A 25200-nucleotide genomic window follows, 5' to 3' on the forward strand; every position below is an offset into this window, starting at 1 on the left:
ATCTTTCCCATACAACGCGCAACACAACTTGAGCAAGACTTTTAAAAAATAAGAATAAAAAAATATAAATAAAAGGATTGAGTAGTTCATACTTCGTGAGTGACGATCGTGACTGTCCGGGATGGAATTGGGCTAGAGGCGATCAGAAATTTCATTGAGCGAAATATAATTTTTTTTTTTATGCCATTTAAATTATTCCGTCTGGAGCATTCTTGATATCATTCCGGAGCTAGTGCGCAAAAAAAAACAAACAAAAACAAAAAACAAAACAAAAAAGGGTTAGCCAACGGCCAGTTTCGAACAGCTTCCTTCACTGCTCGATCCAAAAAAAAAAAATAATAAATCTTGATTTGATTCGCAAGACTATGCAATAACGTACTATCACCACCCAACGCAGTCAGCCCTCGCTGCGTGACAGCGAGTAGAGATATTGCTATGGCCACCTACGCAGACGAAGAGTGAGAGACCATCGTCAGAATAAAAACAACATTTTTATTTAGGACGCGCACATTCAGACGGACTGCTGTTCCTTTTTGCCCGTCCGTTCCCTTGTTCTCTTCAGGTATTCATCATTGGGATGATGCTCTCTCTTTCTTCTATATCGTCCTAAATATCGGAGAAACAACTTCGTCTTTTGACCGCCTTTCACTCATTGCTCATTCATCCAATACATCTACCATCCCTTTTCTTGGCCATCCTATTTCGTCGGAATGGAACTAGCAGACGAGTGAGAGTCGTTACAGTTCTATAGCAAATCAATTGTCATGACTCGATACGATTTTATTCGTTTGAAAAACAAAATTGCAAAACAACGGAATTTATACTTTGCCAGTGGCCTGCTGTCTGTTTGTTTTTTTTTTTTTAATGATTGTCTTTCGTCACTCTTTTTCTATCCCTCCCCGAGTTCGTGAACCTTTTTGGCATTCCGTGTCACCTTTTTCACGACATTTCATTCGTTTTATTTGTTTGTTTTTTTTATGACGTAATTTTATACGTGCCATCCGTTGGGAAGGAATCCTTGATTCGATATGCACCGTGCTGTGCGCTCTGACATTTACGTTCACCGTTCCTCGGATGCGCGGATTTCTTATTCTTTTCCCCCTGCCATCTTTGTATTCATTCCTCATTGCGTGACGGTGTGTTTCAGCATCGTTGGCCGGAAATGGCATAATATTGCGCGTAGTCAACATCTCACACGGACATTGGAATAAAGAAACGATAATAAAGCACAAAAAGAAATAAAAAAAAAGGTAGATGGATCACTCATCCCATGTGGCACGTCTAGTATAGTATGGGATATGTGAGAATCATATCGTTCCAAAGGGCATAACAATCATCTCCTACTTTCTTTGGAGAATCGTGATCCCTCAATCACGCGTTCAATTGTCTTCCTGCACCTATGCAAGTCATCGGACGATATACGGTCTCAATCAAACAGTTCACACTAGACGAAATTCGGTGGAGATCTTCATCTTCTTAATTCACTTTTCCCATCTTCTATGCCGCTTTTGAATTTGATAGCTTTAACCTTGTCGATAAATGCCACCCTGGCTATCACGAAGATGGATCAAATAGAAAGAAAAACGTGCCCTCAAAACAGGGTCTTGCAGTGAACAATTAGCAGCACGCAATCAACAAGTTGAAAGCTAATGATATGCATTAAAGCTCGGTGTGTAGGAGATGAGAATTAGACGAGCTCTAATCGGCTATATGGCTCACGACTCAGACTCTCTCGCTTTCTTGGCTTTCCAACAACTCAACAACAATCGTGAATTGATCCTACTCTGCAAATAAAAAACAACAACGCCATTCGAAAATTCACGAGCCAACAACTGCTGGGCTGTTGGCAGCACTTGTTTCGACTCCCAACAGATGAAACTCTGCGGATAAGCTAATGACTTGATTATACACCGTAGAGCACAAAGTCCGTTTCATTGCGGTATACAACGTCAATTCCCAATTGATGATGTCAAATGGATTTCAAGCTACCGCAGCATTTTTTGCAGTGGAATTATACAGCGGAGCAGCGTGTCGGATTATGATGGAATTATGTCCACTACCATCTTCATCAAGGAACCTTCTCTTCAGACGATTGTCTGGTTGTTTTCAGCTGATGGCCATCGCCAAATGCGATGCCGGATCGAAAGATGGATTGAAACTGAATGATGCTGTCATTCCCACACGCCAAAGAGGATTAAGTACCTCATTTAAAAATAAAAAAATTAAATAAAAAAAAACAGGGAAAAAACAGAAAAAGAAAAGATAAACAATGGATTATTTTCGAAAGTTGTTGCTGCACTTTCCCCTTGGCCGAATGTTTACTCGTGTGACTTTCAACCTCTGCGGTATTCAAACTTTGCTCGGTTGAAATGTGAAATGGTGACGTCCCATAATACGCGCCGACCGCGTGACAAATGAAACAAATCAACTTGCACGCGGACGCGTGCATATACATCATACGACATATAATTCAAGGGCCATTTCTCTCTGTCTCGCCTTTCTCTGCGCATCCGTGTGACGATGTCACCTGCCAGGTGCAGCGGCAGGTCCTTATCCGAAGAAAAAAAACCAAAAGAAAAACGTCTAATCCTTTTGATTTTTCTTCTTTTTCTGGCGAACGATGTTTTTGTTTTTCATCTCCGCTTTTTCTGGCAGCCGTTCAGCTTAATTGAACGACTTAATGCTGCGATGGACGAGCTCTGTCTATATACCGTAGCTAATCCTGTATATATACATACGTACGTTCATCACTTTCTTTTTGCCGACGTATTCCAATTTATTTGCCAGTGTATCATCGTGCATCAAATGCTAAATCCTACGCGAAAGGATTTTTCAACTATCCGGCCATTGCGGGGAATTGATCGAGCCCCGTTTACCGATGCCAAATGTTCCGTCTCTCTCTAATGTCTAGTTATTTGCATCGTCTTTTGAAACGCCCGTTTGAAAGTCCGTTCTTTGATATTCTTTGAATAAAAATAGGCGAGAGAGGAAAAGAAAAAAACAAAAAAAAAAAAATGTGGATAATTCCTCCAATGTCGTCATATACGAAAAAGGAAGACGAAATGTGGATGTGTATAGCTTATATACTTGGCCGTGTAAATGATAGTAAGCCAAAGAAGGCAAAGATGATAGTGAGAGAGAGAGCAGTACCGTTAAATGTTTTTAAAAACCAAATACTTAATCAGCGATGCTGTAAATTTCTCCTTTTCATTAACACAAACCTGATTGCAAGAAAATGAGTTTCATCTGCATATACCGTTTTCAACGTAAATATCTTTCAAACACCTGGCAATTATTCAAAGTCAAATGTTTTGTGTGTGTGTCAGATGGGGATTTGTTTTCTATAACATCACCTGCACCTCAATAAAGAAAGGATTTCTAGGTAAATCAGTTTGCCTCTAGAGAGAGATAAAGGAGGTCAATGCCATGTATACATATATTTCACAGGAAGATCGACCCCGGCTGCTGGTTTAATCCAAAGGTAAAAATGAGCCAATCTGCAAACTGAGACATTTCATTGACTTTTTGTTTTGTTCTGTTTTTTTTTTTGTGTTTTGTTTTTGTGCTGATTGCCGCTCTATGCAGCCTCCGAGAATGTCTTTTTGAAACGGTTTTCGGATGGCGAGCCGCCCGAGGGCCTCCCATTTCTCGAAGATGTCTTCTTCTTCTTGTTGGCGCTGTCTTGTCTTCTCCGTATGTGTTTTCTTCTCGATGTTGTTGTATTCCATGTTTGGAGGGAACCCAGAAACGCATTCAACTCTGCAAGGTCAACAGGACATTGGCTGGGGGGGGGGGGGAATCATTTCCACCTTTTCTTTCGTTACAGTCTCTCCGCACTCTTCACACAAGGTATATACGGTGGGGGTAGAACCACTGCCTCCCATCACACCTGGCACATCAACTAGAATCGACTTTTTTTTTAATTTTTTTTATTTTATTTTTTTTGTATTTTACATTTTGTTGTGTTCAGTCTGCCCTTTTCTTTCTTTCTTTCCCGTTGTTTAGTCACAAGTTGGCAGTCCACCCGTGGGATCAGCAGACGCTTCCGTGCTTCTCGACATCATCGTTGTCTTTTTTTTTCTCTTCAATCCCATCACACACAACGCGCAGAGGTGGATATTCGTTTGTTTTGTTTGCTTTTTTTTTTTTTTATTTATTTGGCGAGAGTGGCGAAAAAAAAAAAAGGCCAAAAAAGGCGACACCGGCAGCAGCAGCAGGTGAAATAAAACGCTCATCGTTTTATTTGACTGTGTCGCCTGACTAATGTCCTCCAAAAATCGTTCTATAGTGTTACGTGCATCTTATTCTTTTGTTATTTTTTTTAAGTCGATCGTCACAGTCCACGACACGTTCCTGACCGGATTGCCAAACATCGTAAAAACAGCTGAAAGTGGTTAGCAACTAAAAAAGCTACATCACAAATATGAACAATAATCTAACCGAAAAATCTGCATGTTTGAATTTTTGATTTTTCTCTGCAAGAATAGAATCATCTTTTATTTTTTCTTCTTCTTTGCTCAATCAAAACACGTACGTAGATAGAAAATCCAATGGTAAGTCCAAACCTTTTAACGTACCAAAATCTCTTTGAATGTTTCTCAACATTTGCATATTGTGTTGCTGTTTTTTTTTTTTGTGTGTGTGGGTATACCCGACATTTCCGTGCTGACGTTGGCAACAAAAATGCGCTACAGGCTTATCATCGTCGAACAGAAAGTTCTCCGACATCAGCTGTCGCCGTCTGTATAGCGCTGGTTGTAGCGCTGATGTCGAGCGACGTATGCAAATCGCAGCCCATTAAGAAGCCGCCAGTCATAACTTACGCAGCCGGACCCAATCAGCTGACCTTGCTGTTTCCCAACAGCGCATTCCGGTACACGTTTTTCTTTCTTGTTTGCTGTTTTATAAACAAGCAATTATTTTTAGCCGTTTATCGTTCGCTCTTTGCCTCCCATTGTTCGTCAACGGACGTTCACCAAACAAACAAACAGATTTGGATACGATACGGACAACCAATTCCGAGCTGAGAGACGCTTCGCTAATGGCACAGTGGCCGGCTATTACGGCTACATGAGGGCCGATGGCAATCCGGTGCGAGTCAAATACGGAGACGTGGACAATCTTGGTTTTTCAGCTATCGAAGAATTGATTCCAGTCACGTTCCCGCCGACCACGACCGAAGCCAACACGGAGGAAGGCGGAAGTGGCTCGTTACCGACGGAATTGCCCGCTGGTAGCCCGTCCGGTGAGCCGTTTCTCGTTAGCAACACGGAAGACAAGCTGGAAACGATTTTGGTGTTACCTAAATTGCCCGTCGTTGATGACGAAAAGGAATCCGTCTCGGTGGATGCGGCCGATTTTTTCAGATCCGGAGGATTCACGCCAACCGAACAAGAGGAAAAAAACAATAACGTCAACAGCGCCCGTTTCGTTTTCCCTAAAATTGACGTGCCCGATCTTCCGCTAAGTCTTCGCAAAAGTCGATCGATTCCGCGACCCATCCATCCGTCTGCGGAAACAGTAGCCGAGGATCGCAGTAGTGTCGTCATCGAACAACTTCCTGGCGAACCGGCCATCATTTACAAAGAGCCCACGCGTTTCAAGCAAACGGCCAGCATTCGATACACGCTGAATTAATTCTTTGTTTTTTGTTTTTTAATATATTAAATCTTAAATAAATTAGAGAAATCAACGACAATGATCGACTGTAGTGCTGTTGTTGTAAAAATTGTATTCCGTTTTTGTTTTTTTTAAATGATTTAATAATACCATTGAATATTGAAACAACAACTTGTCGGATACAAAAGTTTTATATTCCGTGTCAAAATAAGATTGGAATAAAACAATACAAAACCAAAAATCTTCCCCTTTTTCACAAAAAACCCCATAAAAACAAACAGAACAAAAAAAACAAAAAAAAACAAACAAAACGTAATAATTAAATGCAATGTCAATCAAAATGGCGTAACGATTGAAGCTCGTTAATAAGAATGATACGGGTTGTAATTAGTGTACGGGAATGACGAATAGGGCGTGGCCGATGGCAAGCGGTAATAAGAAGAATAAGGACTTGCGTAATAATTGTAAGGACTCATGTGGGCGTTTTGGCGATAGAAATGATAGGGAGAGTAGAGCGAAGAATAAGGCGAATAATAGCGTTGGTTGATGTAATTGCTGGCGAACCTCTGCTGGTTCAGCAACTGCTGCTTCTGCTGGATTTGCTGGCTGGGCATCGATTGGGCGTTGTGGTGGCCATCAATGGCTCCCATCCCGGTCAAAGCCAATTGCAAAGATGCTGGTAATTTGCTAAGCGATTCGCGATTAACAGCAATAATGGGCCCTTCGACTCCACCGTTGGCGATGTTGAAATAGTAATTATACAAATCGTTGGCGTCAACAATGTCACCATCATCAAAGTCCAATTCGTCGGCCTCTTCGGGCGTCAGGAGGTCGGCGTTGTCGTCAAACTTGGACGGTTTCACTTGCTGTTTCTCCTCCTTTGCTGGAAGGATGTGAGGGATCTGGCTGGCGCGGATCCTATTGGTCAGCAAGAAAGCTCGAAGATCCACAAATTCAGGATTGGTGATCTCAATGGCCTGGCGATCGTCACCTTCCAAACGGCTGAACAAATCGAAACCGCTGGGCGGTTGCAGGTTCTGCGGATGGAATCCGGCCGGCCGTTCGATCGGCTGTGGAGGCTCAGCATCCTCGACGTGTTTAGCATAAAGTTGGGCCAACAATCGAATCGGTTCGGCATCGATTTCGAAAATTCCCGCGTTGATGTCTGCGTCCTGTTCGGTGATGACGGCTTGATTCTCTTCGTCAATGATGACGTCAGGATCGAGTGGTTTGATGGACGGTTGTTTGTTGGACGGCTTGATTTCCACAGCCTCTTGTTCGATCTTGGTCGGCGTGAATGATTGCAATTTTTCAATGGTAGCCTCGACTTTATCGGTCTCTAGCGCATCTGTAATAACAGCGTCACGGCTCTCATCCTCAACGGCAGTTTCGACTTTCTGGACGGTAGACTCTTTTGTGCCTGTAACTAGACACGCGTAATGAATGTTGCATATCATTGACGGTGGGCAATCATAAACGACAAATAAGGGTATCTCGGAATTCATGTTTTTGTTACCTGGGGCTTTGTTTTGTTGAGCAATAGCAGCCCAAGCTTCTAGGTGCTTTCGCTTAGCTTCTTCCACTTCGGGAGTGTCCTGAACGGCTTCGGGTTGATGGCCGGGAATGAAGACGGGCAAATTATTGGCTGCAACGCGAAATCCACTACCATCTGCCATGTATTGAACCTGTAACGCCGAAAGAAAAATAATTAGAATTATATACCAACACGAAACGCAATTTGCCGTGCGATGAAAAATGATCGAAAATTTGCGGGTTGTGCACTCGTCGACCTGCGTGAATATCCTGCGTGTGCAATCGTTTGGCCTACAGCGTTGGACATGTTTTTATTACATGCGCATACATGATGATATCATCCTTATAGCAGACGCCATGATGGGATTAATACATTTCGCCATCAGCTGCCATTAAATAGACCGGCAGTACACACAGCCAGACAGGTATAGACAAATAAAAGTAAAAGACATATCCCGCAGCGATTGCAATCCCCCTTTCTAATTATCATCGTTTTCATTCAGAAGAAAAGAAAAAAGTTCAACTGGAATTCCCCTCCTTTTTTTTTCTATCCGTTTTACAAGGCGTGGTAAATAGCAAACATACTATCAGCTGATATATCGCCGGCGGGATAGGGTTTTTTGCTTCGTTTATTGAACCCTTTCCTTGGCTGGTGCCTTTAGGTTTTGTTTCGACTTTGAACGTTTTAAATCAAAAAAGGACAAATTGCATACAATACCTGATTTGGAGTGCCGTTGGGATCGTTGTAGAAATAAGATCCAGTGACGACTCCGTCTTCGTTGCGGGACTGCATGTGAATTTGTCCGGGATAAGCGTAGCCGAAGCTGTAACGACCGTCATCGTCGGATCTCTGGAACTGCGTCAGTTTCAGCTCGGGAATGGCAACACCGAATTGGCGGACGCCACTTTCTGGCTCATCTTCCTATAACGAAATGGAAATCAACAATTTTCAATTGTTTTAGTTCTGACAAAGAACATTTTAAAATCTTCTTTTCTTATATCGATTTCGTTATTTTTGTATTCATTAAATTAAGAAATCGAAAGAACCAAAAGGCCACAGGGTCTGATTACATCATCATTGGATGCTCTCGTGCACTGCGTATCATATGAAGAAAGCTGATTAAAATTTATCTTTTGAAATCTACTTCCGTATTGATCAACTTCAATTGTCGGTACGTTGGTAATGGTAAAACTAACGATGATGTTAGACGATTACGGCTATCGATTGCGTCATGTCCACCTGCGTCGAAACCCAACACACGGCCGCAACCGAAAGTTTTACCGTTGTCATGTTGACGAACTGGCGCAGTTGTTAACAAAAAGGAAACGCCAAAACATGTCTACAGAATTCTTAACGAGCTCTCAAAGAGTCAAGGTCTTGTGGGGCTTAGCCGACACGTACGGCACCTGTCAACCGTCAAAAAGGTTAAAGTCCTCGTCTTTCGCTCAAGACCAAACAATAAGGACATCCACAATGCGGCATGAACAGCTTTTGAGCAGTAAGGAAAAAAGAAGATCTTATCCGAGTAGAAACTGAAAAGAAAAATATAGAAGAGAAGCTGCGAGACTCACATATCTGTATAAGGAACTACGGTCGGCATAGATTTCTGCTTGGGTGGAAATGTCACTGGCAACCTCTTCCGCTGGAAAAGCTTCATCGGCTTCCAGCTATGTATATGTGTAAAAGTTGAAGGAAGAATTAGAAAAAGAGAACTAACGCTCAAGAAAATTTGGCAAATAAAAATGTTGGTGAACGACTCACGTGATGGACCGCAGATTCGAAATGCTCACGAGCTTCTGCAATTTGATCGTTGCGGGCGGATGGAGTTTCACTAGGCACGGGACTACCAGCCACCAAACAGCTTATGGCCAACGCCACAATGATCTGAATTTTAAAAAAAAGGAAGTTTGTGACGACTTTAATTAATAAGATATTATAGTGAAAAGATTTACCTGATAAATTTGCATGTTGACTTCCTTGTCGCACTCGAGAAGTTATGATGCTTTAGAACTCAAGTGGGTTAGGTTGCAGCCTTGTTAAATACCTGCTCTTGACGCGGCTTGTAAGCACAGCTCTCCAGGTAGACGACTCTTGCCGACTGACGGTCTTGTGCTTCAAGTTCAAGGGCTTTTTACTTCTTTTTTCCAGTTTCGTCTGCCTCTCTTTCCTCCCTTTTCTCCTCTTTCTCTCTCTCTCTTTCACCCGATCGTTCATCCAACAAAAGACCGCCTTACTGCCTCTTTAGCCGCCAGGGTTTCCTTTTCAAAATTGTTTTTTTTTTTACGACTTTTCCCTTTTTTTGCTTACAGACGATTTTGCAGGTGTTTATAATAACAATGAGAAAACAGATGACAACTGCGAAAGAGATTTACTTAGGTTAGGTGATAATAAACAAGTGGTTGCTTTAGATTTAACAGAAGAACATTGACTGCCGTCTATGATTGGACGATGAAAAGTAAACAATGTGGGATAACCCGTTGCGCTAGCAAACAGCGAGGATTTCATTATCAAACACAAGGAGAATATCATGACCAAAATAAAAAGAAAGGGGATTGTCGATTATGTCGATTATGGGTTCGAATCAACAAGCAATCTGCGTTCAGACCGTCCGTGTGGCGTGAGAAACCGACGGTGTTTTAAGAACACAACACAGCATAGCTGATGACGGTGCCCGGTTATTACACAAACTGTAAATCCCTTTTTTTTTTTTCTCATTCCGATTTTTTTATGCAGAGCGCTCATTATGCGTCGTTTAATAGGCAATTTAAAAGAGTTCAAAAAATCCATTAAATCCCGCGAAAAAAGGCAAAATTGAAAAAAAGTTATCAATAAATAAGAAAGAAGCGGACGTTTACAATCTTAACCTAACCCTTCTCCGGCTGCGTAATTAGATCTATGCAATCTCACCTGCCCGTCTTTGATTTTATTTTTTTCAAGGCCATGAAGACGCACACATAAGAACGAAACTAACGGCGACTATCGAGTTCATCCGAAAGTTCAAAAATTAAATGTGTTTCCCCTCATTTTGTCGCGATCACTCCCGGTCATCGGCACAAACACTTGAAAAGGCTGGGTTCATTTCTTTTCATCCCTTTTTTTAATTTTTTTTTACTGGGATAGTGCGACTTCCGTTTATTTTGCTAACGCCCGTATTTCTTTATGCCATCGTGGCTGTGATACATGTCTGAGCCGGGCAAGTATTTGGTGAGGGCCAGTTAGCTACGAAAGTCGGTTGTGTTCCTTGTGAGAGGGGAAGATGTGACAATCAGACAGAGCAAATGTTTCATACATTTTCTAATTGACTGATAGACACTTGCTAATGTTATTGTGTTGGATTTAAAAGAAATAGTTTGCGTGTGACAATCTCTTTCGGGAGTTGTGGCGAAAGATGTGGGAACTATTAGACATTCATTTCCATTTTTTTGCTAAGAGAAAACTTAATTCGTTTCTAGATAATTGTATATGTCATCAGGTTGATGCCTGTGGTCTTCCCCCTATAGCGCAGTGACTTTTCCATGAATGTTTCAAGCAAGTTTCATTTAAGAAAAAAACCAAACATGTTGAAATAGCTAAAACGGGATTCATCAGCCAGTGACCTTTGCTGCTGGAGTTGAAACAGGATCCGTAGCCGCGTTTCGTTTTTTTTTTCCAAGTTTGGGCACTACTATTCATCGACAACTATAATTATACGCTGACATTTGTACATTAGCAGAGTAAAGTATATCTTGATTTTTTACCTTTTTCCGTCAGCGTGAATTGTGAAACAAGAAATTATATTTATGCGCATTCAGATTGTCTTTATTGAAGTATAAGGTTAGCATTTATAATTCGTAGATAGTCAAGTTAACTCACTCAACTATTACGGGGACATCTGAACCAGTAAATATAATGATGAAAGATATAGAATATAATCGCACACTTTCGGGATACACGCAACGAAAAGGGAGAGACTGGCTATTGTTATTCATTGCATTTCTTCATTGACCTGGATTAGCTACACATTTAAATGTAACCAATGATTGTTATGCATTTTGCTGACACCAGTGTAGTATAGTCGATATCGGTGGGCTGTTTTTAGCCAACAAGCTACAGCGAATATTTGTTTGATGATTACGGAAATCAAAAAAAATTTTCACTTTTAATTTCCTATTGTTTCAACGGACGAGACAAGTTGTGTTTTGCTGATGGATCATTTTGGAAACTGACGCTCAAGACAAAGTGGAGCACACGCTGCGCTTGCTAAATTTTGCGAACAAAAAACGGGGAAAACCTCAATAGAGGTCGTATTATTCTAGGTGTGTATTTTCTGAAGAAATTGATAGATGCGTTACATAATTCAAAGATTATAATACTCTCGGATACTGCGCCCAAATACGGCGTGAAAAGTATAATAAAGTTCTCCGAATATGCAAATGTTTAAATCCAGACAGGCGGTCGTCTCGTTTCATTGGCTCATTCCTTTAGAACTACATACAGCCGGATTGAAAGGATGACTTAAAGTGAGGCAATATTTCAGCTGCGGGGTGAATTTTTGATGGTGTAAGAGGCGCTCTGTTGTTTGCTAATTGTTTTTCCCCTTTTCGTTTTTGGCTCTACTACATTTGCACACGTTCCCATTCCTTTTCCTCGTTTTTTTGTCAGCGAATTCCTTTCGCTTTGACGTCCATCCTCCGACTTGCGCAACTGCCTTAATCCTACAACTACAAACAAAAAAAATTGGGAGTTTGGGCATCGAAATTAACCTTGAACATTTTCTTTCATCTGCAACCCTTTTCTTTCTAAGGTGTAATTTTCACCTGTACGCTTCGGGCCACCTTTGTTAATCGACTGTTCTCCGTTATTGACATTCAAAGAAACGATCTATTTATCGACACATCTTAGCCAAAAGGGTTAATAATAAACATTCGTCATTCTTATTGCGACAGCAATTGTTCTAATGCTCTTTGTTTCGAATGCAAACACACGAACTGGAAATTGAATTCTTTTTTTTTTTCTCCATGAAAACTGTTAAAGGCAGTGCTGAACAGTCGCTTTAGGGCGAACAAACTACCGCATCAAGTCTATTGTCACGTGCAGTCCGATGGATGAAATGCAACCGAATCGAATGACTTCCATCTTTGTTTGAACGAACGAACCGTTTTTGGACGTTTGAAAGCCAGTTTGAAAATAAGGAAAAAAGAGAGGATAAAAAAGCAGATGCGGGACAGGTGAAGGTGAATAGTACTTGCGGACCCTCCGGGGCTTGGTGATGGCCGACGCCCAAAGATATGCACACACCGAAAAAGAAAAAAGATCTATTTTTTTTTCCGGACAATATGAAAAGAAACAAGAAAAAAAGAATGGCTTGAAGAAATCAACAAAAGATGCAGTCTCATCCGCAATACGTCGCTCTGACCTTGGCAATGAAACCGATGGCTGTCTGAATAATCTTTATGCCAGCAGTTCCGGTGCCGTAAAAGGCATTAAAGGTTATTGACTGCCCTCACGCCCATGCAGATGAATCTTTTCATTCCTGATCTCGATCAAAAATCGCCCACCGGGGTCAGCCCTCCATTAAAATGATTGCGCTTGATTTCTGCGAACGGAAACTCATTTACAATAACAACACCTTGGCAACGGTTGGCGAAAAATTCGTGTGCCAATGTCATTATCAGAACATTCAAAACAAGTTGGTCTTTTCTTTTGATGGGCAAAGGAAGAAACAACTCCACCCATCATGATGTGTTGCTAACATCAAGCGTGCACATCAAAGTAAAGTTTCCTTGATGGTTGTCAGGTGGCGAAAACAAAGTAGAACTTTGTTTTTATTGGTGTCTTTTAATAGACAATCCCTTCTCCGGTCTGAAACCGATCGATTCAATCATTGCTGTTCCACTCTAATACGGTCCGGCCATTGAGAACAAGGACACAGCGTTGGATGTTAAAAAGATCGAAACAGCAGCTATTGCTACTCCTTATGCTACCTCTATTCAACCAGCTACGTTTATGGAGGTTACCCATACGCTGCCGGACCTTCGAGCGGACCTTTGGGTTATGGTATGTTATACCCTTAAACCTGGAATCTGTTACGGAAATTAAACCCGTCGTCAAAGCTGCGGAAACTGCTGAAAAATCAGCCGAAAAAGCCAAGGCTGCTGAGACTGTCGTCACCGACGATCTACGTACAATCGGCCATGAATTAATGGCAACCGTATATGCACAATTTATTTAGTTATTGCCTTGTTATTTTTGATGTTTTCGTTGTACTCTCATTTAATAATAAACTTTTTGTTGCAAATTCAGTTATCGTTTATTTCCTCTATATCAACGCTTTCATTGGATTCCGTTATTTGTAGGCAACAATAAATTCGCAGAAACGATGGAATGAGATACAACACATTCATTATTTTGATACAAAAATATAAAGGGAAGAGCTTGTATGGGCATGTTAAAGCAGATGAATGTCGTCAAGATAATTGGTTAGAAACCAATCTTGAATTGAACACAAACAAGTTGGGATTGCGCAGTGCAAATCGATATGGAAATATTAAATAAAAAACCCAAAAAGAGCAAGACATGTCCTTGAAGAGCAGTAAAAAGCCGATCAGATTGTGACATAGTTCATTTGAATACCAGAACTCTCAATCGAAAGACGAACCTATAATTCATCAATCCAATTAACATTATTGATGCATGTCGAAGAACAAGTTCGTTATGAAAACCGTCGTTAAGAGCAACGAGTTTTATTGCGGTAATAAAATATTTCAAAAAAAAATGACAATATCACTTCAGGGAAAAAAAATTAATACAATTATAAGGAAGATGCGTTTAATGGAAAAGAAGACGAACCACGCCCTCTTGGCAACATGTTCATAGCAGGAGATATAAAGAACATTCTTGAATACGAATGAGCTGAATCTTCTGTGGAACACAAAAGATCGAGTGTGTGAACAAGACGAGTCACGTGATCGTATAAAAGCTACCTGTGCCACAAGAGGAAAGCCATTAGTCTCCAAGTTGAGTGACAACAACACCATCATCCCGTCACAGCCATGAAATTCGCAAGTATACTTAAATAATTCACGGAAGATGTAAATGAATTTTTACGGAAAGTTCAACTGTATTTGCTTATCGGTTTACGGCAAACGTCTTCGCTCCTCGCAAAAGAGTTTGTGGTTTGCACTATTTTATTGGTGCTAGCGCTGGTAGATGGCGGCATAGTCCGTCAATTAAACCCGCGTCCATGAGCTCGGCAGTGCTTCACAAACTTGCAAACCAACAAACGTCTCATGCAATGCACGCCATCAACAATCAGCTGATAGCTCACCTGTTTCCTTATACCAATTTACATTACCCTTATTAGCCTCCATTCCGTCAGATGACACAAAAATCGTTTGCCCTTTGGGCCCTCACTCCGTTCGCGAAGTTTCCAATAGGGTTCGGCCCTGGTTGCTATTGAATCGCGGTAATCTGCTCCTGATAAACTTCGACGGTTCCCGGTATTCGTGAAGTTTTCGATAGCCTCGGAGAAAAAATAACCACACAGTACAATCAAAATTGACCGCTAGTTCCGATTAAGTTATTGGTTTTCTCATTAAATCAGCTTAATTTTATGTTTAGTTTAATAGATCCGAAAAAATCTATAAGGCCAGTAGAAAAATAAACTTGATTTCCGTGATGAGCATTTGATTTTGGATTAGAATCGTGTATGCTAAGCAAAATTTGAAATTTGGCAGAAAATGAAAAAGTGGGAAGGGTATAGCCTTCTCATTTTCGTCAAAATATGCAAAAATCGACATCTCTTAGAAGTCGCTAAAAATTGCACGTTGTGATCAAAATTTAACGCTGAATGCAGGGAATATATTTGTTTTCTCATCAATCCAGCTGTTTTTGAAATAAATGTGACCAACGCATTGCTGGCGCGCCAGCACTAACTTATTGTTTTTTACGTTTATTTTAGAAACCATAAGCCTCACGTTAAAAAGAACTTGCGTGTCGTGATCATGGCTCAATTACGAATCGAAATCATGCATTTTTTAGTAAATCTAAAATTTTGAAAAAAATGAAAAAGTGGGAAGGCTATAGCCTTCTTATTTTCGTCAAAATCTGCAAAAATCGACATCTCTTAGAATTCAATAAAAACCCACGCGTGATACTCAAAACTTAGAGAAACAGCCATTACAATCGAGAAGCTATCAAAATAAGATGCCATCTAGTGGAAATGAAAAAACCGTCTAGCGGGAAAATATATAGAAATTTAGAAATATATAGAATTATAGAAAATATATAGAGATTTAGTGACCTTTGTTGATTGTGTTACAGTCTCTCTGATGAAAAAAGCATCCGAAACGGTACATGGGTTTTTACCAGAAAAAACCCGAAAAAAAAAAAACAAGAACACTGTTTTTTCATACTAAATTATTACTTGCCAACGGATCGTAGTTGATGAGCAAATGCCTGCAATTTCAATTCAAAACACCAAAACCTGTGTGTTGGAACAAAAATCCGCTATTCGTGGTGTTACCTCTCTTCGCAGTATATAAAACGCCATCACGTAACGCAAAAAAGAGAATCAGACACTAAGTTTTGTACAAGACAAAAAACAAAAACAATGGCCAGTTCCATGAAAATTGTAAGTAGTGCATCGTGTCAAATACTGTTACGTGTAGATCAGCAATAACACTATATAGCTTTTGAAATTCCTTATTAGCTCGAATAGCTAATGGTGACCGTAATGCCACCGTTTTTGCTGCTTGGCTTGTGTCAAACTCGTTTACCACGACTGATTTTTTTTTTCGTGCAGATTACAGCAGCGATGTTGGTCTTGACTATCGTGCATGTCGATCTTCTACCCGCACCGCAATTCGTTCCGTTGGGCAACAACTTTGCTTACGACGTCATTAATAGCCAGACGACTAGATTGTTTCATTTTTTTCGTCACGTCCTTCCCAACACATCTTTTCCTCCTCTAAAGAGGCCAATGTTTGACGCAGTATTGACGTTACGCAGTCGATCGTAAGCTCAAGTTTGTGTACTGCATCCCAGATTGTGCCCTTAAAGTTTTTGCTTGTTGATTTTTCTTATACATTTTAACGCAACTGTACAGCAACAGATGGACTAGATAATGTCTGTTAGATCGGGTATGTTGAAGTAACATCACAACCTGACAATTACAATTTTACTGAATGTTTCAATTGAAAAAAGTTAGCTTCGTCCGTTTCATAATATACACAGCTCGTACGGGACTTGCTTTTTATCCTGCTAATGCCATGATTGTAGCACTAGATATAAATGGAAGTATCCAAAGTAGGAAAGACAAACAAGAAAGGCAATTCCTGTTTGGTTTTAAACGCCCAAAGCACGGCAAAAGGTTACTGACTGAATCCTATTTACCTATTCAAAACATCCGATGAAACTTGGAACATAGTAAATGCATGACAAGCCCTCGAGGAGAAAGAAGAAGTTTGAGCATCAGCGAAGAACCTGTTGGGAACATCTAGAAGTGAATCGTTCGTTCTATTTTATCGAAAATAATAAGACCAACATTCACAGTGGCGTCCGAGTCTCCCATCAGTGTAAAAGCGATTGCCAGAGATCAAGATTCTTCAAAGTTTTCCATAATAAACCACCATTTAACGATCGTCATGAAATTGGTAGGTTGATTACAGCATCTTTTCAGGACAATTCCATTCCTACTTAGCATTACATTTTGGTTTACAGACTTTAGCTTTCGCTTTAGTTTTGATGACGGCCGTAGATGCTGGCTTAGTTCAATCCTATCGTCAAGGTGGCAATTTCGCCTACGCCTTCAATACTCAACAACATCAACCAGTTCCATTGATGTACAACCTTGTTCCGGCCTCCCAGCCAATCTATTATGCTAATCCAAATGGATGGCTGGGCTATTCGGACAAACCTTATTACACGTATCGGGAGCTGCCTGACAACGACGAAGTGTTCCGCACGGGAGAGCAAAATGAAAGTAAATGGTTTCTTTCGAACCCGGAGAATACCGCGCATGCCATCGCTGCAACATCCGATTTCCCAGTTATAACTGCATCCGCTTCTGGAGTAAGCACATCTAATGGAATTGCCGCTTCTGCAGTGAGTGCATCCAATGGAATTAGTGCTTCCGCAATAAGCACACCCATCCACGGAGTAATAATTTCGGGCTCGGCACCCAATGCCATCTTCCAATATCCTCTGCTGAGGCTTTTTCACAGAATGTTCAACAGGCCTTTTTCATTGATAAGCAGGCCCAATCGTCCTCTTTCTTCTATTCCAAGTTTTAGTCCGATTTTTGGCGATAGAGACACTATTGTCATCAATGCTATTCGTTAAATTCGTTCTATTTATATTAACTGTTATGTGCCAGTAGGCACGAAACAGAACAAGTCAGATCCTTTTGTTGGAGTTGTTCTTTATAGCTTACGTATTATTCATGCAAATTTGAAATAAACAATATAAATGTCAGGTTTTTCGTGGTACTTGAAATTTCGCATTCCGACAAATATTTAAATCACGTTTAACTAGAAGAACAGCAGGTTATCTACCAATTCAGAAACAAGTACGGAAAGTATAGTTATCGGTGGAAGATGGTAGAAAGGTGATAATAACCTAACTGCATAATAACGGAAGGAAAGGTATACGTCTGAAGATGCTGGAACGAATGGCAGTCAGTTTAAAAGCTCCGTGGTGTAAACACAAGACATTTCAGGCACCATGTTAATCCATTTAACTGCAATTCAGGAAACAAAAGTATATTCGTATTAATTTCTGGTTCTTCTCCCGAGGTGTGTATTTTCACCCAATAAAATTGTCTTTAGCAAAAACTGACGACGAAGAAACATAAAATCATAGTGAAAACGTTGTCATCTATAAATTGAGGTTGTTTTTTTTTCAAAGTAATATTATCCAAGTCCTTGGTCTCGTATAATCATTATAGGAACGTACGTGTGTGTAACGGGACGTGCCTTAACTCGTAACGATAACATTTCAGTTCAGAGTTGGAATTTGCAAACAAGCTCAATAAGATATCACCATGTAAAACTGAAACCAAGAAGCTTATCAAGTACAAATAACATTCGTTCGATGTACTGTTTTTATTTGGCCACATGAACCGTTGAAGCGATTGTTGATTTGGGAGAATCGTACGTGGGTTACATGCAAAAAACAAGGTAATGGAGGTTGACTATAGCAATGGCTAATTCAAATGGATTTTTCTTTAAAAATCCAATCTTTTAATCAATCACAAGTCGCATCTAAATATGTGGAGATTTCGAACGAAGCCTAGGAGAGGTTGTTGACTGGATTTTTTGTTAAAAAGAACGCAACCAGCAGTGACAGGGTGATCGAACTGACCAGAAAGAGAAGCAGGAAGAACTTGTTTTTACCAAGAAAACTGCTGGCATCTGAAAATATCCAACTCGTACCGGATAGCTGTTTAGAGATGATGAAAAGACAAGTTCAAAGTGAGTTTCGCTGATAGAAAAATCAATGGTAAAAAACTTTGCGTAGCCTATACGCAGCCATCACAAGATAAATTTGAATCAACTATAACAATTTATTAAGTCTAAGTTATCGTGAAACTAGTATATAGACTATAATCTATTCTATATATTTCTATACTTTACGTTAACGAGTGATTGGAGCTACCCTTATGCTTCATTCTTGTTTCCAGTTTTAGATGCTAATGTCGTGACGTTCCCATTCAGATAGCCACACTGCATTTTTATCACTGTTGGTTGCCATGGATACCGGTCCGATACGCACTTTAATATTCAGCGGTCGAGTTATTTCACGAACGCCATCAACAGCCACTCCCTTATTTTATCATGTCACTGCGTACGTATTTCCTTACTCAGCCAGCCAATCTATATCCTGTAACGAAGTAAAGTAAAGAAATACTATAGTCTACAACAGAATACTTGCCATTTCTTTCGTACGATAGAAACGGAATTTTTTGACGACGATTTAACTAAACACAAACGAATTTTGCCGACCAACAGCGATGCTTTTGTTGTCTAAATGCTTGTATCCTTTACGACGATTATTAAATCAATTATTTCTTGGATTAAAACCTTTTCAATTACGGAAATGTTTTCAAATGAAACAAACGTACGACAGTAGCATTTCTAATACAAACAATCGTGTATTGACAATTATAGCGAAGTACTACGTTGTCGGGGTTGATTCACTATAGACATTCAAAGGCTAATTGCATAGCCTAATGAATTCCAAGAAGTGATGACCTTTTGAAATACATTTAAAAAAAAGTGAACCGATTGAGCGAATTGCCTAGTTTTTCCATTGAAATGACGGTTCCATCTGTTAGGAACGAAAAACAAACATTACGCTCGATAAGCAAGCGTATTTTGTCGATTATATTTTTTTCCCCTAATTATCTTTCATATTCGAATGAATGGAACCAGTAGAACAGGTCATACTAATTGGTGCGCGGAAGACCACGCTCTGAAGGAAGTTGTCGTTTTCATCCACCGCATTATGTAAGATTGAATTGTAGTAAGTGCTGCTATAGCGTATAGTCGGAACTCGTTTCCAAATTCCATTACCAAAACTTTGTGTGTGTGTGTGGAAAACTATACGAAGATGGAAGAAGAAGAAAAGGAGTCGTCCCTCGCTCTATAAAAGCTCCGCGTCTTTGCTGCTAAGAACATCAGTGTTGAGCATACAGTCGGCCATCGTCATGAAATTCGTAAGTCTTATACAGCAACTCGATTTTCGTAGTTTTGTCTTTTACTTTAATAGCAATTCGCTATTCATAGAATCTGATCATTTTCTCACAGATTGTCCTGCTTGCTTTGACCATTGCGTCATCCGTTGCGGATGCTTGGCATCAGCCTTTTTCTTACGCTCCCAATCCGTACAGCTACCAAATGGTGAATTATCAACAGCAGCCAGCTTTTAACTACCCAATGGCAAATTATCAACTTCAACCGAATTTCAACTACCCCATGGCGAATTATCAACCGGAATACAACTACCCCATGCAAAATTATCAGAGGCAGCCGGCTCATGTCTACTACGTCCATCACGTCATTCCTTATTTGCCAAATGCCTTCGATTTCGACCTGTCCGACGTCAAAGCCGAAACTCAATCCAACGATATGGGATTTCGGAGTGACAGCGAACAGTTGGACGATATGAGCGATGACGAGCTCGACGAGAGGCTGTTTTTCCTGCAGACCAACACGCCCTACAAGAGGTTCAACAATTTCCTTCAGACGATGCATAACTTGAGGAATCAATATAGAAGAAGGTGGAAACATGGACTCAGGAAGAATCAACAAATTGCTACTCTTAACGATGGTCGCTATTGATAGATCGATGTTGGCTCAAATTATTATGTCTAACTTATGTCTGATGGGAGAATAACCTGCCAATCGGATCACACTATCTTATTCATTCAGGTGTATCTCGTTTCATTTTTTAAACACTACTCGCACAATAAACGTTATCCAAAAAACACCAGCAAAAAAAATCATCATCATTTTCACCTGTTGAACGCAAAAAAACTCGTCGGTGTAGCGCATTATTGCAATACCTGTTTTCCAAGACAATTCTCTGTATATGTCCAAGATAAAGTCGATCCACTCATTCAACACTTGGCTTGTCTTGTTAACGACATGCAGTTGGAATCGCAGCGGGATTCACATCATTAAAAAAAAGGGCCAATAAAAAGCAAAAGAAATAAAAACTCATTTTCATGGTCAAAGTGGGAAGTATCACAATAATACGCCAATGCATAGTGTGTTTTATAATAACAATCAAACCGTGACACCGAGGGAGGTCTTTAACGCTTGAGGCTTAACCTGAATGCAGATTGGGTCGTCGACGTTGACAGTAAAATCACAAGCAGACATGCAACAACAACAAATTATTGATGCACGGGAAAAAAAGGATGTTGAGTTCTATTATACAAGCCTTTTGTGAGGGCAAACAAAAAGATTTTTAGATCACAGACTCTAAAGATAGACTGTGTTGTATTGAAAAAGGCCTTGAAACTCCACCTGCCGTTTCACCTTCACCCTCCTCAGCGAAGGCTCCAAATCGTCCGGAAACTATGGTAGGTAATAGACCTCTTAGAAATGCTTGGGAGTACATGTAAGAGCCGTGCCCCACCGGAACTCGATTTTGAGCCATAAAATAATAATCGAGTATTGAAAAACAATTAACCGTGAAATTTAATTGTGTGGTCAGTTTGCACTATATAAACGGACCCATTTTCGATATATACATTCAATACATTTTCTCTTTCTGCGCAATACTGAACGTACAACACTCGGCTCCGACAATGACATCTGTAAGTCTTTATTCACATTTTCCGTCTTTTAATTCGCAGCATTTTCAAGTAATCATCTTTGTCTTGATCCAAACAGGTATGCGTTATTTTCCTGGCATTCATCGCTGCTGTTTCTGCCGGAGTCAGCCGAAGTGACGTTCACTTCAACATGGGTGGCAGTAGAATCGCTTACAGCATCAATCACCGGCCGAATCCTCACGGAGGGCCCAACGCTTTCGTTTCTGTAAGCCGAACAGAACCTGCCCATCCTGTTCAAGATTCCGTCCATCAGACTCCAGTCCATGTTCCCGTTCACGTTGCTGCTCCTGCTGCTCATCATCACGTTCCAGCTCCAATCCAACCAGCCGCTGGCCTTCACAATCCGCTTTTCTACGCCGAGCCTGGTCTTCATCACAGCAGCCCGTTAATGACTTTGCGCCAACCAAAACATTATCTAGACACTTATTATCCTTACTTTTACGCACCTTATTACCCGCACGTTGGTCACCCAGGTTTCATTTTGGTAGCGTGAGCAGCGATAGCTTCTCGCTTGCCTCACAATGTTTCACGATACCAAAGCAATCATCAATTTAACCGAATAAAAACAGCATTTTTGTTTTAATTTTAAATTTGTCTTTGTGTTAATCTTGTGCGACTGAGATTTTAGATGCAAATTTAAAACAAATGGCTTGAGTGTGGGATCGCAGAAAATGAGTTTTCAGGAACTGATTAAAGGGCCAGGTTTATGCGCGGATGTTTCTATACTCTTGCGTTATTTAACGAGTTCGAAACAAAAGGTTAAAAAATTCGGTTTTAATGAGCATTTGTTGTGAAAAAACATATTTCGAATTTTCTTTTCTTGTGGAACCTGTAAACGTGCCTTGTCACGACATCTGCATTGGACGCAGCGGGAACAAAAGGTTTACCACATTTTCGACACATTTTTGCCTTCGGAGTCGGGAGACCTTGACTGGCTCACTCAAACAGATTCATCCGGCATACGTGATGGTTTCCAAGGCTTCTCTGCCTGCCATAACTAACAACATAACTGATTCTATAAGTAGAACGGAGAAGCGAACATGGGCTAAAAAACTCGTTTCGTCTCTATCCTTCCGTTACCTCCCCTTCTCTCGTCTCTAATGATAATATCGAAGGCTATACGCTTTGGACAAAGGCAAACTTCCTGGCGGACTGTGGCTGACCGTATAGATCTATTTTAACCATGTAATTGTTATTTTTATTTACATCCCATAACATGTAACAACTTTTTCGGCTGCATTTAAGGGGATAGCTACTTTGATATCCATTTAGGGTCTTTTTGGAAATTAAGCTGCATTGCAATTTCATTCCAGCGTGAATCACTGGTGAGTTTCTTAGTATAAAGCAAGTTTTCTCTGAGCACAAGACAATGTTATGTTAGCAGTTGTTCTAGGATCTCGTAAAATTTCTCGAAAAAATGCATTACAAATTTAGTTTTTAATAACAGTTGCAAGTAGAAGTGACGTGGTATTTTCGGATTTTTCAAATTTCGACATCATTTAAGAGCAAGCGTTATACGTAGATTCACCATTGCGCAGTGCCACGAACTATTTTTTTTTAGGTACAACTGATGGAACAAATAAAAAATGTTGACTTTAGCCACTTGTTTAATGAACTGATGCGAATGAAATTAATGATGTCAATGGCTGGTAAAGGGTTTTTCTTTACTCGTGAGAAGGAAAGACTCGTAGATTGGCCATGAGACGGGGGTTTTATGCTCACTGATTCGATAAAATTATTCAACAGTTTCGAAGCAAACTTTGATGATATCAAAGAATACCAGCCTTAGTCAAATTCACTAAAAAAATGCTGTATGGGAAAACCTCAAAGATGTCGATTATTGATCTTGATTATTTTGTAGTCTTCGCAATTTCAAATCACCCTTATTATTGCGCAAATAAAGACACCAAGACAACCTTGAGAGAAAAGAAATCAAGTGTTTAGGGATGCAACTTCAAATGGCATTTACAGCAAACATACACCCCACTTGTAAGATTGAAACCTGTCGGAAACCGTATAAGGAAATTACACAAATTGGACGTTGAGAGTCCCCTGTTTATGCATAAATTGTGCATTTAATGATGCATAGAAGAACTGTGTTCATGCTGATGGTATCAAAAGATAAACAAATCATTATACGCGATATTTCAAGAAGGAAGTGTTCGTGACGGAGACGATACGATTTCAATCTTACAGTGGAAAAGACCTTGATTACGAGCTCTCTTTATTCGTCAATGGATGAATAAAAAGAAGCGAGTTTCAGTATTATTAACTATGGCTATCAACAGCAGAAGGACAACACTCGACGACATTGGAGGGAACAACGTCTTCCCTGTCAAGGTTCTTGATCGCTTGTGCAAAATAGATTTTGCCTCCTATTGGAAGGTCGAGACCACACCCATCCGAATGAAGGAAGTGTAACGAGAAAATTGTGAACTGCATATACCCGTCTTCTATATAAATCCACGTGATTCAGTGAACTATCGAGCAGTCTGTGCACCGAAAGCTTCTCGAAAGCAAAAGGATTCAACACTTTAGCCTTGTCATGAAAACTGTAAGTACCAATGGATCTCTGTACAATTACTAAACGAACAAAGCGACTCATCTTGGATTCAAATGATGGAACACCGTAGGCCGCATTCTTCTTGTTTGCTGTCTTTCTGGTTGCGGCTGAATGTGCTTCAGTTGCCTACACCAACAGCCGATTAGGAAAACGGACTCCTGTCAGCCGGAGTAGCGTCTTCTTCAACAAAGATGGCACGAACGTCGCGTACAGCATCAACCATAAACCGAGCGCAGGATTCGATGCTTCCGTCTCCATCACTCGTAACGTTCCTGCTCGTCCTGCAGTTCCAGTTCCTGCCATTAGACTCGCTCCTGCCATCATTCCGCGCCCAGTTTCCGTCAAAACTCCAGTGGATCTTCCCGTTCAACTCCCGTTTTACGCCCCCGTAAATGTTCCAGCTGTACCCGCCACTCCAGTTGTTTTGGACGCCCCTGTTGTCCAGCAGATCAATCCGATTTCCGTCCCTGTTTCACCTGCCGTTCCAAATGCCTTTCCCATCGGTGTTGTCCAGAACGCTCCTATTCCTCTTCCTTACAATACCGTGTCTCATGAAAACGTTGTAGATGCTTATCGATTGGCTGATCCTTTCGCTTTCGGACCTCTTCCGCTCTCGCTGGATCATTCCGTCATGTTCGCCAAAAGATTCTAAAGTTGAATGACGTCATTGACTGGAATTGCTGGACGCTCAGATTCACGTTGACGGGACCCAGCGGGACAGTGTGTCAATTCTAAGCGTGTCCATCTGTTGATAATTACTTGTATTACCTGCAACAGGTAACGTTTTGCTCCACCCTATTTTCACGATATTCGTACGAGAGTGAGAACTGATCATTTTTTAGCGAGTAAGGACTGGTGGTTGATTTGGTTTAAAAGTGTGTTTGATATTCGTTTTTACAACTTGTTTTTTTTTTTAACACTCGAATACAAGTTCTCCTATGAGTCCACCACGAAGGAATGAATCACCCATCAAACTTTCCTTTTCTGTTGTACGTCAAAATCAAACTTGATTTCAAATAGAAGGTGGAAGTAGAGAATGTAAAAGTGGGTCACACTCCTACATGCACTTCTTCTTTTCAATCAACAGGTTGAATCGAAGCACCTTACCAAAAGGGCGTGTGGGTCGATATTCGTTTCGTTTTTGCAATTGACGAGCCATTTTGC

At 40.5% G+C, this 25200-nt stretch overlaps 6 protein-coding genes and 2 long non-coding RNA genes across 14 annotated transcripts; 6 read left to right on the plus strand and 2 right to left on the minus strand.

Moving 5' to 3' along the window:
* The first annotated feature begins 3970 nt into the window (after nt 1–3970).
* Nucleotides 3971–5864, plus strand: LOC116915444. 3 transcript variants are annotated; one of them, XM_032920591.2, is made up of 5 exons: nt 3971–4112; nt 4327–4393; nt 4483–4553; nt 4695–4873; nt 4992–5864. In XM_032920591.2, the coding sequence occupies exons 3-5, from the start codon at nt 4551–4553 to the stop codon at nt 5635–5637; spliced, it is 828 nt and encodes a 275-aa protein (XP_032776482.2). In that variant the 5' UTR covers nt 3971–4112; nt 4327–4393; nt 4483–4550; the 3' UTR covers nt 5638–5864. The 3 variants fall into 3 exon arrangements, with proteins under 3 accessions (XP_032776482.2, XP_032776479.2, XP_032776480.2); XM_032920589.2 differs by having other exon boundaries at nt 3972–4112; nt 4488–4553; XM_032920588.2 differs by having other exon boundaries at nt 4327–4553.
* Nucleotides 5715–9267, minus strand: LOC116915387. Of its 3 annotated transcripts, none has more exons than XM_032920502.2 (6): nt 9106–9267; nt 8915–9037; nt 8725–8820; nt 7871–8074; nt 7136–7304; nt 5715–7039 (listed from the first exon to the last, which is right to left on the minus strand). In XM_032920502.2, exons 1-6 carry the CDS (start codon nt 9118–9120, stop codon nt 5982–5984), a joined length of 1665 nt encoding a protein of 554 aa, XP_032776393.2. In that variant the 5' UTR covers nt 9121–9267; the 3' UTR covers nt 5715–5981. The 3 variants fall into 3 exon arrangements, with proteins under 3 accessions (XP_032776393.2, XP_032776392.2, XP_045024944.1); XM_032920501.2 differs by having other exon boundaries at nt 5715–7045; XM_045169009.1 differs by lacking the exon at nt 8725–8820 and having other exon boundaries at nt 5715–7045.
* An 889-nt stretch (nt 9268–10156) lies between these two features.
* On the plus strand, nt 10157–13434 carry LOC116915586. The gene is made up of 2 exons (XR_006643089.1): nt 10157–10866; nt 12167–13434. It is a non-coding gene; the product is annotated as an uncharacterized LOC116915586 (long non-coding RNA).
* A 612-nt stretch (nt 13435–14046) lies between these two features.
* On the plus strand, nt 14047–17605 carry LOC116915456. Of its 3 annotated transcripts, none has more exons than XM_045169013.1 (3): nt 14047–14197; nt 15936–16785; nt 16853–17605. In XM_045169013.1, exons 2-3 carry the CDS (start codon nt 16777–16779, stop codon nt 17471–17473), a joined length of 630 nt encoding a protein of 209 aa, XP_045024948.1. In that variant the 5' UTR covers nt 14047–14197; nt 15936–16776; the 3' UTR covers nt 17474–17605. The 3 variants fall into 3 exon arrangements, with proteins under 3 accessions (XP_045024948.1, XP_045024947.1, XP_032776496.2); XM_045169012.1 differs by having other exon boundaries at nt 14088–15764; XM_032920605.2 differs by having other exon boundaries at nt 14088–16785.
* Nucleotides 17460–18929, minus strand: LOC116915576. Its single transcript, XR_006643088.1, has 2 exons — nt 18766–18929; nt 17460–18571 (listed from the first exon to the last, which is right to left on the minus strand). It is a non-coding gene; the product is annotated as an uncharacterized LOC116915576 (long non-coding RNA).
* A 605-nt stretch (nt 18930–19534) lies between these two features.
* On the plus strand, nt 19535–20548 carry LOC116915448. Its single transcript, XM_032920596.2, has 3 exons — nt 19535–19638; nt 19742–19847; nt 19939–20548. The coding sequence occupies exons 1-3, from the start codon at nt 19550–19552 to the stop codon at nt 20470–20472; spliced, it is 729 nt and encodes a 242-aa protein (XP_032776487.2). The 5' UTR covers nt 19535–19549; the 3' UTR covers nt 20473–20548.
* A 769-nt stretch (nt 20549–21317) lies between these two features.
* On the plus strand, nt 21318–22056 carry LOC116915497. Its single transcript, XM_032920654.2, has 2 exons — nt 21318–21455; nt 21532–22056. Exons 1-2 carry the CDS (start codon nt 21447–21449, stop codon nt 21964–21966), a joined length of 444 nt encoding a protein of 147 aa, XP_032776545.2. The 5' UTR covers nt 21318–21446; the 3' UTR covers nt 21967–22056.
* Nucleotides 22057–23884: 1828 nt separating this feature from the next.
* On the plus strand, nt 23885–24990 carry LOC116915464. Its single transcript, XM_032920620.2, has 2 exons — nt 23885–24027; nt 24107–24990. The coding sequence occupies exons 1-2, from the start codon at nt 24019–24021 to the stop codon at nt 24686–24688; spliced, it is 591 nt and encodes a 196-aa protein (XP_032776511.2). The 5' UTR covers nt 23885–24018; the 3' UTR covers nt 24689–24990.
* The last annotated feature ends 210 nt before the right edge of the window (nt 24991–25200 follow it).

The sequence above is a fragment of the Daphnia magna genome, linkage group LG2 (assembly GCF_020631705.1).
Source record: "Daphnia magna isolate NIES linkage group LG2, ASM2063170v1.1, whole genome shotgun sequence".
NCBI classification, from domain to species: domain Eukaryota; kingdom Metazoa; phylum Arthropoda; class Branchiopoda; order Diplostraca; family Daphniidae; genus Daphnia; species Daphnia magna.

Excerpts from the sequence above, each read along its gene's own strand:
- LOC116915444 (XM_032920588.2), top strand. Across the intron at positions 4,874-4,991 it reads TTTCCCAACAGCGCATTCCG|ATTTGGATACGATACGGACA; the intron begins GTACACGTTTTT and ends ACAAACAAACAG.
- LOC116915387 (XM_032920501.2), bottom strand. Across the intron at positions 8,821-8,914 it reads TCGAATCTGCGGTCCATCAC|CTGGAAGCCGATGAAGCTTT; the intron begins GTGAGTCGTTCA and ends ACATATACATAG. Across the intron at positions 7,305-7,870 it reads CCAACGGCACTCCAAATCAG|GTTCAATACATGGCAGATGG; the intron begins GTATTGTATGCA and ends TCGGCGTTACAG.
- LOC116915448 (XM_032920596.2), top strand. The coding sequence starts at position 19,550 with ATGAATGGAACCAGTAGAACAGGTCATACTAATTGGTGCGCGGAAGAC. Across the intron at positions 19,639-19,741 it reads GTTTTCATCCACCGCATTAT|ATGGAAGAAGAAGAAAAGGA; the intron begins GTAAGATTGAAT and ends AACTATACGAAG. Across the intron at positions 19,848-19,938 it reads CGGCCATCGTCATGAAATTC|ATTGTCCTGCTTGCTTTGAC; the intron begins GTAAGTCTTATA and ends ATTTTCTCACAG.